Here is a 14,867-nt window from a genome sequence, read left to right on the forward strand (position 1 = left end):
AACCGTTTTGCCTGAAACTCTTGCAGGGACCAAGCTCCTCAGGCCCTAGAAAGGAGAGGTCGCCGAAATGCAGTTCGGGGTTTGATTTGCGAAGTGGTAGAAGGGGCGTGCAAGAGGGATGCAGGGTGAAGAAAGAAGACGCGAGGTTACCTGAACAGAGACATATTAATCCAAAGAGGTAAAAGTGAGCAGGCTCCGCGATCATTGTCCTCGGGTGGATCCTGCATACAGTCTCATGCCAAGAGGAGGGTGTAGAAATGGGGTCCCCGAATTTATGAAGCCACACCACACACACTACACACAAAGGCTTAATATAAGCAACGTGGGTCAATCCGCCAGGAGTTTTCAGGGGAATTACTTGTCGACCTTTCCGGACGCTGGTCAATATCGCAGAGCACTTTGCGGACTAAGAATTCCAAGGTTTGCCTTCTCTGGCTCCAAGGTTTCCAAGGAAGCTCGGCCACTTCCAAGGACCAACCAAAGCCAACAACAAAGAGCCGAAGCAGAAGAGCAGCGGTGCGGTTTCCTGCCTGCACGCGCTGGCGGAGCCTCCCGGCGTGCGCCCCCACACTGTGCGCCTAGCGCCGCGGCGAGGGCAGGCGTGGCGGCGGCAAAGTTGGGGTGTGAGAATGAATCGGGGGAGGCCAAAAGTGCTTCTCCGTCCACAGGCGAGCCCAGTCAACAGCTGACCACTCCCGGCGAAGGCAGGCAAGACAACGGCGGCAGCTCGGGAAGACGGGCTCGGGGTGCCAGGGGTGCGCCTGGGTGACTCCAAGCGCCGGGAGCGAACGAGGGGGCGGTGCGGCGACAGCGGCTGCCTGGGCGGGTCCTTGTTCCCATCACTTGGGTGATACGGGGGGCACCGGGGACAGCAGCAGGTCCGCGGACACACGCACGCCTCCCTCGCGCCTCCGGCCCGGAGCCGCGCTCACCATCGCCCCAGCCCCTCGCCCGCAGGGGCGCGCGTGCGAGGCACCCCGAACTCTCCGCGCTGGGACGCCGGAGCGCAAACTTTCTGAGGGTGGCTGCCCGAAACCTGGCACGTGGAAGTGGCAGAGAGGCAGTTCCCGAACCTTCCCGAGGCGGCGAGACTGGCGAGGAGGATGCTGCTGCGGGTGGGAGCAAGGCCGCGGCGACACAGCGGAGCTCCGCCGGGATCAGCCGCGTCTGAAGTTTCTACTCTCACGCTGCCTCTTCTCTGGCTCAATTGCTAGTGGGTTTCCCCTAGCGTCCCCGCGGCTCCCAGTTTCCTCCCTCTCCTCCCCAACCCGACAACACTTAAAGGGGCCGCGCGGTACTTCCCAGGCTTCACTCTGTCCTGTCTGGCAAGTTCTGGTCATTAATATTTCATCCACACACCAGAGGTGCCCGACTGCGCCCTCAGGTGAGAATGAAACCGCTCAGGATCAGAAATCCAAGCGAATGGGAACTTGTCTGGTTTCTCTCGCCAACCCTAGCTCCCCTGCACCTTTCTCCAAATGGAACCTCCCAGCCAAAGACTTCAAAAATCCTCCTGGTCCAGCTTAACCTCTTCCTTACCGCTTCCTGGAGTTGGGAAAACTCTACTCCTCACCCTTCCCCATTACCATTTTTAAAAAATCAAATTTAGGCAAACGAGCCGTTAGGAGAGGAGATTATCTAGAATAACGATTTTCAACTAGTGTGCCTCAAGAATTTTTAAAACATTCAATACCTGACTTTTCCCCTTAGATTACCCACACCCACCCCCCCGAAAAAAAAAAAAAAAAAAAGACAACAGGCAACACAACAATAGCCATCTGGTGTGAATTAATAAAAATGGTACCTATTTTTGTTATATTGGCAGAAAATATATTTCTTGGTGTGCCACAGAATTTAGTAATTAGTTTATGTGTGCCTTAACATGAAAAGGGTTGAAAATCGCTGACCTAGATAATAAGTGGACACTCTATTACAATGATCACCTGTTGAAAAATATTTTATATTTCAGAGAGAGGGGGAGGGAGGGAGAGAGAGGGGAGAGAAATATCAATTTGCTGCCCACTTATATATGCATTAATTGGTTGATTCCTGCATGTGCCCAGACCAGACGGGGATGGAAGCCGCAACCTTGGCCTATCTGGAGGATGCCGTAACCAACTGAGCTTCCCGGCCAGGAAAGTTGAAGCTGTTGCCATCCAATTCCAAGGCGCAGGGTGGGCTAGGGGGTCTTTTCCTTGCGTCTCACTGGAGAGCCTCTCCTTCAACGTCAGTGACTCGGTACAAGTATTAGAACGTTCACCACGGGGCCCTGGCTGGGTGGCTCAGTTAGCACCAAATACACCAACAGGTTGCTGGTTGGATTCCTGTCAGGAACTAGGTTGCAGGTTCCACCCCAAGTTGGAACACTCAGGGAATATACTGATGGATGTTTCTCTCTCACATTGATGTTTCTCTCTCTCCTTTTCTCTCTCCCTCTCTCTAAAATAAATAAAACCCTCAGGTGATTATTAAAATAATAATTCTAGAATGTTAACAAGGGCAAATTAATTAAGGAAGAGGGACAAATGCAAAAGCATCCTTGACTAACCCAGAGTTTATTATAAGAGAAGCAATTCAGCATTTTAAAACCAAAGGGGGTGGGCTTTGACACCCCATATACCCACCCTGAAACCCCAACCTCCCAGCTTTAGCCCTGTTACCACACCAAAGTTCTGTGTTCTCTTCTGAGAAATAGGGACTCTTGAGATATTAGCAAAATATGAACAAATCACACCCAAAGCAAAACAAACCAAGCACATCTGATGGGCATTCTTGCATTCATTCATTTTTCTGTCTTTCTATTCAGCAAGACACTGCATGTAAAACACCTGAAATATAGTGAGTGTACTATAAAGGATAAATATTGGTATTTAGAACTATTTTTAATAAATTATTATCTACAAAGTTATGTACAATCACTTCAAAATGATTATTTGCTATCTATCAGGATATACCAGGACCTGCTCACAGTGGTTGTGTCTGGAGAGGAGAAATTCATGACAGATAGAGAGTCTGGGGTGGATTTACTCTTCTATTTTTTTTTTAAGTGAGCACATGCATTACCTAACAAAAGATAATCGTTTAAAGTAAATTGTGCACTCATTTTGGTTGCTGCTGGTACAACAGCTGACCTCGGAACAGCATTTTTGTAGAATGAAATATCTGGCTAACAGTACCTATCTCTGAAAGTGAAGGATAGTTTAATCCTGAGAAAGCTGACTGAAAATTCAGTAAACATGCTGGAGATAAGATATCAAAGACTCCAGCCAAAATCCAGCAATAAAAAAACAGGAATGTGCAATAAATGCTGAAAAACATTTTTAAAACATCCAATACCTGACTCTTTTCCCTTAGATTGGCAAGTAAAAAAATGGCAACAGCCAACACAACAATAGCCATCTGGTGTGGATTAATAAAAATGATACCTATTTTTGTTATATTGGCAAAAAATATAACGTTTGGTGTGCCACAGAATTTTAGTAATTAGTTTATGTGTGCCATCACATGAAAAAGGTTGAAAATCACTGACCTAGAACATATCTGGGTCATAAATGGGCACTCTATTATAATGAGAACTTTCTTTTAAATATCTTATATTTCAGAAAGAGAGGAAGGGACATTTGTTTGGTTTTGGGGAAAAGGGTATTTAGTGAAAAACATAGACTGGTATCTTTTTTGTTGGGATAAGATGTGGTTTTAAGAGAGAGATCTTAAAATACTCATATGATGTGAGTGCATTTAAAATAAAGATTTTCAACTTTAACTAAGTAATGGAAGTATATATATATATTTAAATATGTTTTATTGATTTTTTACAGAGATGAAGGGAGAAGGATAGAGAGTTAGAAACATTGATGAGAGAGAAACATCGATCAGCTGCCTCCTGCACATCTCCCATTGGGGTTATGCCCGCAACCAAGGTACATGCCCTTGACCGGAATCAGACCTGGGACTTTTCAGTCCGCAGGCCGACGCTCTATCCACTGAGCCAAACCAGTTAGGGCAGGAAGTATATTTTTAAATATAAAGTAGAATCTCTGGAAGGATGCCTATTGCATCGTACTTCCAAAGAAGGTCTATCGACTGATTTCCCAAAGTTTGCTAAGATTTCTCAAGGTCTCCGATGCATATACGTGGATCCTTTCTTCTTCCCCTGCCTCATCCTAAGCGTGCTTTTGTGTCCATTACATCAGTAAAAGTGGTATATGAAGACATTTGTATTCAGAAGATATTAGAGATCTATATTAAGTGAAACTCAACGTACCTGAGAACTTCCTTTGACTCACTCTCTTACCCATGCAAACAACCACTTAATAAACATTATCTCTGTGCAAGGAACAGTAAAGGGCTCTATAGGGGCAAGATGTGAACAGAAACCCATTCACCAGGACCTCAGAGCTCATACTTTAAGAAGCTACACACACACAATGGAATACTATGCTGCTGTAAAAAGGAAGGAACTCCTACCATTTGCAGCAGCATGGATGGACCTGGAGAGCATTATACTAAGCGAAATAAGCCAGTTGGAGAAAGATAAATATCCCATGATCTCACTCATTTGTGGAATATAATGAACAACATAAACTGATGAACAAAAACAGATCCAGAGACAGAGAAGCATTGATCAGACTGTCAAGCCTCAGAGGGAAGTCAGGGGAGGGTGGGGGTAAAAAGGAAAGATCAACCAAAGGACTTGTATACATGCATATAAGCATAACCAATGGACACAGACACTGGGGGTCGGGTGAGGGCACAAGCGGGAGGGTAGGGGGGCTAATGGGGGGAGAAGGACACATATGTAATACCTTAATAAAGAAAAATAAATAAATAAATGAAATCAATAAAAAGAAGCTACACAAGTTCCAAAGTGGAACCTACCTGACAAAGTAAAAACAAAGTGTCATTGGGGTTAAATGACAGCTCAGTGCATTCCTGGAGATGGATAATCATAGCAACTCTCCCATTTTTCTGCTGAATATTAAGTTATCTGGGAGAATGCATGAAATACTCAATGTATCTGAGTATATGTGCAAGTGTGAGTGTGCACACATGATATGCCACCTGCACATGCGAGGTATTCAGGAAAGTGCAAAAGAACTTTGACTCATTCAGGCTGGCTGGTTAGAAGACAAAGAGCAAGGTGAGGAGACAGTATCTTAATTTGCACCCAGAAACCCTATCCTGATCAGTTGGTCTGAAGAAGTCATCATGGATTCTAAAGTTCCATTTAGAGAATTATTATTTTTTAATATATATTTTTATTGATTTCAGAGAGGAAGGGAGAGGGAGAGATAGAAACATCAATGATGAGAGAGAATCATTGATCAGCTGCCTCTTGCACTCCCTTTACTGGGGATTGAGCCTGCAACCCAGGCATATGCCCTTGACCAGAATGGAACCTGGGACCCTTCAGTCCACAGGCTAAGGCTCTATCCACTGAGCCAAACCAGCTAGAGCCATTTAGAGAATTCTGATCTCATTTGGAGCTAATGAAATTTAGGATCCCTAAAACGTCTTTTTGAGAATTTTGAGGAAACCTGGAAATAGCACATCAGAGTAGTCCTGTGAATAGGGGCTTCTCTGACAGCAAAAATTCTGCAGCAGTAGGAACTCTTGGGTGGGTCTGATCTGATTTTATCTTTCATAAGGTTTCTCGGGAAATAACAAAACTCCCAGGGTCTCTGCAGGGATTCCAGATATCACTTCTCAGATCAGGAAGAGCAGAGAGTTCCTAAGGAAACTACAAACCAGAAGTTTCTCTCTGTTCCCCTCTTAGGAAGAAGCTCTAGAATCAGGGAGCCTGGGATGCATGCCGGAAGTTGCCAGAGATCTGCTGAGAAGCAGCATGATACAGAGTACACAGAGGCTGTGCTGCGTTCTCCAAAATGCATTGCCCTGCTCCCCGGCACAACAGTTAGCTTAGCAATTTGTACACAAAATTGCTGAACAATCTGTGTAATTTTTGGTTTCTAAGTTAATGAACTGGGCTGAATATTTGAATAATTTAAAATTTGAATATTTTCTAAGTTTGTATATATAAGAAAAGACTCATTTTAGAAAATAACCTAAAGTAACCCTTATGAAAAGAAAATAAACTCACATCTGTTGGAACATCTACTGTGTTTTCAGAAGCCTTGTCCCTTTAGTAAATATTAAAGGGACATACTGATATTCTGATATTGTAGGAATATCATGTTGATATTGTGCTAATATCTTTAAACTCCCACTCCTGATAATTAAGAATTTTCAGTTTTCCTCACTAAAACTCTTATGGTAGTTACCTGAGGAAAAACTTATTTTTATTCAAATAAGCAATACAGTATTACTGATTCTAGTTGTCATATGTGACAGCAGCAAGTCACATGTAATAAATCACATATAGTAGGATCTAGATTTTTACATGCAATAGGAGTTAAAGAAGAAATAAATGATTTAGGGTTAGAGCAGTAAAACAAAAATGAAAGAAAATAATGATAGGTAGGGTTTTAAAATATATGTAACTTTATTCCTATTCATGAAAGTGAATAAAGTTTACTATGATGATACTTTCTTCTAAATGTACATAGGCCATTTTTGAAAATTTTAAATATATTTTTATTGAATTCAGAGAGGGAGAAAGAGATAGAAACATCAATGATGACAGAGAGAATCACTGATGGGCTGCCTCCTGCACACCCCACCCTGGGGATTGAGCCTGCACCCTGGACATGTGCCCTGGTCAGGAAAAAACTGTGACCTCCTGTTTTGTGGGTGGATGTTCAAACATTGAAGCACACCAGCTGGGCATAGGGCCTTTTTTAACAGCATTACTTTTGCTTGTTTCCTTCTCTGCCTTTTAGAATAGGGAATTACTAGTATGTGCCCCAAGCCAGGAACCACAGAAAGGAGATTTCATGAGTTGCCTTGTCTTACTAAAATAAAGACTCAGGCATTGTCACCTGAGCCCATGTTGTTGTTCTTTCCCAATTGATTTGAGAGAGAGAAGGAGGGAGAGAGAGATCGATTTGTTGTTCCACTTACTTATGCATTCATTGATTGATTCTTGTATGTGCCCTGACCACTCAATGGAACTCACAACCTTATTGTATCGGGATTACGCTCTTACCAACTGAGCACCTGGCCAGGGCTGAGTCCATTTTTTAAAATATATATTTTTATTGATTTCAGAGAGGAAAGGAGAGGGAGAGAGAGATAGAAACATCAATGATGAGAGAGAATTATTGATTGGCTGCCTCCTGCATACCCCACACTGGGGACCGAGCCTGCAGCCAGGGCATGTGCCCTTGGCTAGAATCGAACCCTGGACCCTTCAGTCCGCAGGCCAACGCTCTACCCACTGAGCCAAACAGGCTAGGGCGAGTCCATGTTTTTAATACAGGAAAGGATGAGAAAGAACCCCATTGGCCTCACTTAATCATGTGTTCCATTCTGCCTAACAGTCTCTAATGATCACTAAAATATATAAATTATGATATACTCAAGTTTTCTGTGAATTACTGTGACCGTGGTTGCCTTTTAGCATCTCAGTATCTGGGGGAGATTGTCAATGTTCTAAAACTAACTGCTATATTGCAAAGTCCTTCTGACAGAGCATTAGTGACAAAGGTTTCTCTAAAATTTACTCCTCTAAAATTTTACCAGAGTTTTTGAAGATAAATACTAGTAAAAGGGCACCAAGAAGTAGGACTGACTGAGGGCACTGTTTTGGACCCTTCACAAACATGGTTCTCACCATAGTCATGTGAGGTGATATGTTTTTTTAATTTAGAGATGAGGTTGAGAGAGCAAATTGTAACTCAGTTTAGATGTCCAGGAGCCATGGATATTATATTTGAGCCCAGCTTCAAATATATGCTTTTGGCTTGGAAACAAGGCATCTGAGGGGGAAGTTCCATGATAGGACAGGCTTGGGAGACACTGGATTCAACACAGTTAAGCATTTCCTAAAGACCTTACAGGCATCTGAGCATTGTGAGTCCCCAGGGGAAGATTATTTTGAGAAGCCGGGCTCTTTAGTAAACATGGCCCGTTTTGTGCCCTGCTACTGTGATAGTAGTCTCTCCACTCATTCACACCTGGAGATTAAGCTCGTCAGCTTCCCTTGAATAACTGCATGTGGTTCTTACTTGGGAGAAAGTGTATTTGTCTTGAAACAACCAATGCAGCATTCCTTACTAAGAAAGAATGTAAAGTGAAGTGACTGCATGTCTAGGCTTTTCTTCCTAGAATAGCCAGAGAGATCCTCTGCTCAAAACACTCCAACAGTTTTCCATCTTACTTAGAGTAAGAACCACTGTTTCCAGAAGTCTGCAGGCCTCACATGAGCTGATCTCCCATCCTTTCCAACAGCATCTCCTCGTCCATTACCTGCCTTTCCTCACTTTGCTTCACCACAACCACTTGTATGCTATTCCCAGAATGTTATCAGGTAGCCTCAGCGATTTTTACTTTCTTAGGCTGGAATACTTACCCCCATAAAATTTCAAACCTACTCGCTTTCCTCTTTCACGTTTTAATAAAATCAAACCTCACAGAGTTTTTCCCTCACCACCCACTTAAAAATTGCATCCTTACACAATACTTCCCACATCCCTTTCATGCTTTATGTATCCGTTTTTTTTTTTTCTCCAAAGCACATATCCCCACCTAATATTTTCTTATTTATTATTATTGACCGCCCCCTTTCTTTTAGAATGTTACATAAGTCAGGGATTCTTGACTATTTTATTCACTATTGTATTCACAGCATCCAAAATGGTGTCTGGTACCAGGTAGGCATTCCAGTGCTTGTTGAATGAATGAGTGAATGAATGAATAAATGAGTCACTTCATTGTCTATTAAAATATCTTTTGGGAAAATGCTTCTTCAACAAACCTATTTCTATAGTTCTAAAGTATATTTTCTGTAATACATAGTTCAATCATTTTACCCACTTCAACTAACAGAGAAATAATAGTCATTGTCACACCTAGACTTCAATAATATGAAAGCCACATTTCTGACTAAATGAGCACATGCTTATTTGGGTCAGGTTATTTGGGAGCAAAGCGGTTGGAACCTACATCAAAAGTACATACAATTCAATCCAGCCAGCATAGCTCAGTGGTTGAGTGTCAACCTATGAACCAGGATGTCACAGTTTGACTCCCAGTAAGGGCACGTGCCCGGGTTGGAGGCTCAAGCCCCACTGGAGGGAGTGAAGGAGGCAGCCGATCAATGATCCTTTCTCATCATTGATGTTTCTCTCCCTCTCTTTCTCTCTCTCTCTCTCTCTCTCTCTCTCTCTCTCTCTTCCTCTTTCATGTTAAAAAAAGTACATACAGTTCATATTAGAAGCTATTTTCATCTTCAAGATTAACTTTTCATACGTGAGAAACCTGAAGTCTAAAAACACATACTCTCCCCAGAACATGCCTTTTGTCAGTGCTATACTCAAAACTAGAAGCTAGTACTCTAAATCACTTAGAGATTTCTTTCTGTCAGAGCAGGTTAATCAGTGATTCTTGATCAAGTTAATCTATATTTAAAAAACTTTAATCATTAGATATGTTACAGTATAACACATATTATATTATTACTATACTGGAAGCCCAATGCATGAAATTCATGCAAGGGGCTCAGCCCTCGGCCGGCCCTTGCATCCCAGGCTTTGTCCAGGCGGTTGTCTGGACAGTCATTCTGCTATTTAGTCTAATTAGCATATTAGCTCTTTATTATATAGAACTAGAAGATTCGTGCAATAGGCCTTCCTTCCCCTGGCTGCCAGCACCGGTTTTCCTCCAGCACCCGGGACCTAGGCCTTTGGTCCGGGCACAGCGGAGAAGCCAAGTCTCTTCAGTCTTCAGTCTTCGGTCTTCACTCTGGCCGGAGCCTTCAGTCTTTGCTCCGTGTCTGCATATGCAAATTAGTGTCCATCTTTGTTGGGTTAATTTGCATAGTCACTCTATGGGCTGGTGGGTGTAGTGGAGTGACACCAATTTGCATGTTTCTCTTTTATTAGTGTAGATTATGTAGTGAGTTTTACATATTTCTAACTCATCTTCAGTAATATTGGAATTGTGTTTTTTTGTTTAGTTTTGTTTCTTTACCTCCACTTCTTATTAGAATAAAAATAATAACAGCCAACATTCACATAGCCTTAGGTGCTAGAGGTACACTGCTCCAAGTATTTTATATTTTCTAACTCATTTAAATCCTCAGAAACACATTATTAGACCAGCTACTGTTATTATTCCATTTTGTGCATAAGGATATGGAGGACATTCAGCTAATACAAGGCTGAACACTGATTTGAAACTTGACTGCCTGGATCTTACTCCTACACCAGACTGCCAGGTGCAAATTAGAGTTGATGATCAAAGTAATGCCATTCTAAGAGGCTAATGGGGGGAAGGAATTATGGAATACTTTCAACAATAAAGATTAAAAAAACAATTTAAAAATAAATAATGTCATTTTTACAGATTCAGTTCTAGCTAGAAAAAACTATTGACATGCAAGTTTTGTTTTGTTTGTTTAAAAATCTTCTTTCATTTTCTAGAGTAAATATAAGAAAATGGCTGAAGTGCATGCATCTGTAGTTCTTCTTCCATATGGAATTTATGTCCAAAATATTCAAAGGGGTTTTATGTTTCTTTTAACTCTGATAAGAAGGCATAGACAAGTATATAATACATGTTTGTTCAGATATTCAGAGTATATCAGAAAACATAAAGATGCATATGCATATTTATATCTTACTATAGAATTTTCCTGTCTTTTGATTTACCTTTAGGTATATCTGAAACCAAGTATATACTATTCTATCATAAATTAAAATTCTGTTAAATTGAGGTCATGGTTAACAGCTGCACAGTGAATGACATACTCTATAGGCTTACAATTTAAACACAAACAATTTTGTAATTTACATTAAGTTTAACCAGAGACCTGGTGCCTGAATTCATGCATGGGTGGGGTCCGCGAGAGGTTGGCTGGCCAGCCGGCCAGGTCCCCAATTGGGCCGGTTGGCTGGCTGCAGTGCATGTCATAGCGACTGGTTGTTCCAGTTGTTCCAGTTGCATGGCTTTTATATATATAGAATACTGCAGATGTGTTTTATAAAACTGTTTAATGTTTTTGGTTTTTAATTATACTTTTTAAAAACCTTTTCAAGAAATATTTGCAGGATTGAGGTATATATGTTGGTGTTTATTTTAATTGGCTCAAAAAGAAGTATTATGTTGATTTGAAAAGCATATTGAAATTCTATTAGAATTTCCTATTTTAAGGTTATTTTCTGGGTCAGTAAATAAAAAGGAGGCCTAAATATTTACTGTTTTACTAACTTTAGTAAAAGATTATCCAACTTTATCATAAATGATAAGAATAATAACATTAATAATAAAGATTTATTAAATTATAGTATTATATATCATATTGAAAGTTTTATGTTATTTATTTTATAGACTTCAGCATTTGAAGAGCTAACTTGGAGCTTTGGGATTTTGTAGCTTCCTAGTGTGACTGAGGACCAGGATTCTAAATATGAGGTGCTCATTCTTGTGGATAAATACTGAATCCATATCCTACAACTGTCACTGAGAAACAAACTGCTGTTGAAAATTGACATGACATGTTAACTTACTGTCTTAACAAGGATAATTATATATTTTCCCAAGAGTTTAATCACCTCCTCTTTAGTATCCTGGCCACATTCCAAAAGAAATCATCCAATTCCATTATTCTAACTAAAAGTCTTTGTTGATTTGATCTAATCTCATCTTCTCAATTTCCTATCTAAAGCTGCTTTATTACACCTAGAAAGTAGTGTTTCACTGGTACAGTACATATCTTGTTCATTTATGTGTCATATAAGTATCTTTGAAACAAAACAGATGTTTGCTGAAGCCAGTAAAACAACCTATCAATAAAAACATCATAACAATTATTCTATTTATTCAAATATTTCTAAAAATTACCTTTTATTTATAATATTTCAATTACAAAGTAAAAAAATGTTTTTAATAAATTTAGCATGGAGGTGTTTTATCACAAATATTCTTAGAATACATCCTTAAAGCAATATGATTTATGTCCCTATATTCAGAAGCTAATTGGTTTTAATGAAACATTTTCTCAAAATGTAGTATTGATATATTTCTAGAACATTTGTAAAATGCAAAAATAAAATAAAAATCACAATAATTTTCTCATTTATAACATGCTATCAGCATTTTATTGTATATCCTTTTCTTTTTTTCTTTACCTTTTAGCTCACTCTATATATAAAAGGCTAATATGCTAAGTGTTTGACCATTCAACCATTCAACCAGTAGCTATGACATGCACTGACCACCAGGGGGCAGATGCTCAACACAAAGACATGGAAACATGGAACAGGCTGATGAATCTCAGAGGGAAGTGGGGAGGGGGAAGGGAGGGAAGAGATTAACTAAAGATCTTATATGCATACTAGAGGCCCAGTGCACAGATTTGTGCACCCGTGGGGTCCCTTGGCCTGGCCTGTGGGCATTGGGCCAAAACTGGCTTTCTGACATATCTCGAGGGTTCCCAGATTGCAAGAGGTCACAGGCCAGGCCAAGTGACCTCACTGGTGCATAAATCTGTGCACCAGACCTCTAGTATGCATAGAAGATGTTTGGTTAATCTCTTCCCTCCCTTCCCCCTCCCCGCTTCGCTCTGAGATCCATCAGCATGTTCCATGTTTCCATGCCTGTGCATTGAGTGTCTCCCCCTGGTGGCCAGTGCGCATCATAGCTACCGGTCGAATGGTCGAATGGTCAGACACTTAACATATTAGCCTTTTATATATATAAATACTCTAAAAACTGCAGTGTGACCTACATATTCACTCAATAATATGTTATAAAATTTTTCCATGTCATAAAATCTTTTTCAACACCATCATTAATAGAGTGAAAAAGAATTTTATAACATGATTGTACTAAAGTATATGTAATCTCTAATTGTTACATATTTAAATTATTTCCAGTTGCCACTAAGGTTCATAGAATCTGTTGTTTTAAAAAGCACATTAGCATGCTGTCTTGCCAATTAGATTGTCAGTAAGTTTCATTTTAATCACAGATATATTATTGAAGCAATACAATATCCCACGATTTAAGTTACTCAACTGTTTGGAGTTGCCATGCAGATTGTTTGTTTGAATGATTTTAGAACCACCATATAGAAAAGTTAAAAATCATAGACAACAGTGAAGAACTATTAGACAATTTTTAACACCTGAAATTTTCACTTTTTCCCCAGTGGGTTTATCATTTGCTTATTCAAGGAGTGCGGGGGGCGGGGGTGGGGGGGTGTTTGTTTTCATTACAACTGATTAATAAATAAAAATGTTTGTATTTCACAAATATGCTCGAATTTCACAGGTCTTGTATTTCACACCAGAAAGTAAACTCTTTTAGTAAGGGCAATAAATCAGGATATAAGGCTTTTCCTAAACAAATACCTGCGGGAAAAAGTATAAACTCAAACACAACTCATTATTTTACTAATTGCTCTTTTCAGTTGAGAGTATATAATGTTCATTGTTTGATTATCATAATTATTGGCAGTGAATATAATGTGACCATACCTAAATACACTAGTCTAAATAGGAATCAACTTAGATATATGTATATCCTGGTGTATCCAAATAATATTTTGGTTAACATCACCTATATTTTTATCTTCCTCTAAATTCCACATGTGGCTTATTGTACAATAGGACTTTAAAAAAATTAAATTAAAATTACTTTTCTGATGAAATATGAGCAATAAAGTTAGAAAATTTAAAGAAAGGGTATCAATTCTTAAATTGGGTGCTTTAGAGATTGACAATGTAATATCATTTCTTGAGGATAATAATTTTATCACTTTTAAAAGTTATTTTTATCTGGATAATGCATCTGTTTAAATCATTATGAATTTTTGTTAACTCCATTCAGTTCACACAGAAATGTATAGAACACTTGACAAAGTGTAATTAATGAACCAGATTATCCACTACAATAGGTTTTTCTGATCTGGTCACTTTAATGTTTCACAATCATATAAGAAATATTTTAAAAGGTGATCATGAATATAGAGATGTTTTTTAGACATGTTTATACATTCTAGAACATCATTAAATGTATTTTCCAGGTGGAAACTATGTTATTAAGGGACAAGAACACAGACTGAAGAATTTGCCTTAGAGCCCAGACTTCCTCTGGGTAACTCCTACTCATCCTTTAAGTATGAGATGAAAGTCTCTCAGAAAAATCTTCCCATATCTGCCATTTCCCACCCTTCCTAATAGGTCAAGTGTATCTGTGAAATGTTCTCAGAGAAATTTCTACTATTTCTCCATAGCACTGGTAACAAATAAGTGCTGTGAAAATATATCCTTTAAGCCTGTCTCTTCTGTAAGTCTTTTAAACTTTTCAGTGGTGGTAATGATTTCTGACTTGTTCACCTATGCTAATTTTAGCTCTTATCAAAGTACATTGAGCATGATTGTGTGCTTATAATTCTGTATAGTATACTAAATTTTGAGAAATACTTAGCTAGACTAGGAAGAGTAATAAAAAGAAAGTCTGTATGCAGATATCTGGACATTCTTGCCTTTTGCATTTAACCTAATTATCCCATTCCTAAAGAAAAAATGGGCAATTGCTTGAAGGTTTGCTCAGTTTCAGAGTTCTCCGTTGGGGTCATTTCATTCACTTCCCTGACCCAGAGCATATTGGGCAATGTCTAGCATCATCTGTGGTTGTCACAACTTGGGAAAGGAAGGGAGAAGGTGCTACTGCATCTAGTGTATAAAGGCAAGGGACACTGTTAAATATCTTACATTATATAGGCAGCCCACTCAATAAAGAAT

The 14,867-nt window shown here is 39.7% G+C and overlaps 1 protein-coding gene across 5 annotated transcripts in view; it reads right to left on the reverse strand.

Moving 5' to 3' along the window:
- Positions 1-1,296, reverse strand: part of ROBO1 (roundabout guidance receptor 1) — a 448,126-nt gene extending 446,830 nt beyond the window's left edge. For 4 of the 5 annotated variants that reach the window (XM_036349266.1, XM_036349270.1, XM_036349267.1 and 1 more), the window contains exon 1: positions 151-205. In XM_036349266.1, coding sequence (XP_036205159.1) covers positions 151-205 — 55 coding nt within the window. Of the gene's footprint in view, positions 1-150 lie in introns of all 5 variants that reach the window. The other variant, XM_036349265.1, reaches the window with a different exon arrangement.
- Between the last annotated feature and the right edge of the window lie 13,571 nt (positions 1,297-14,867).

The sequence above is a fragment of the Myotis myotis genome, unplaced genomic scaffold, assembly GCF_014108235.1.
Source record: "Myotis myotis isolate mMyoMyo1 unplaced genomic scaffold, mMyoMyo1.p scaffold_m19_p_2, whole genome shotgun sequence".
Classification (NCBI taxonomy): Eukaryota; Metazoa; Chordata; class Mammalia; order Chiroptera; family Vespertilionidae; genus Myotis; species Myotis myotis.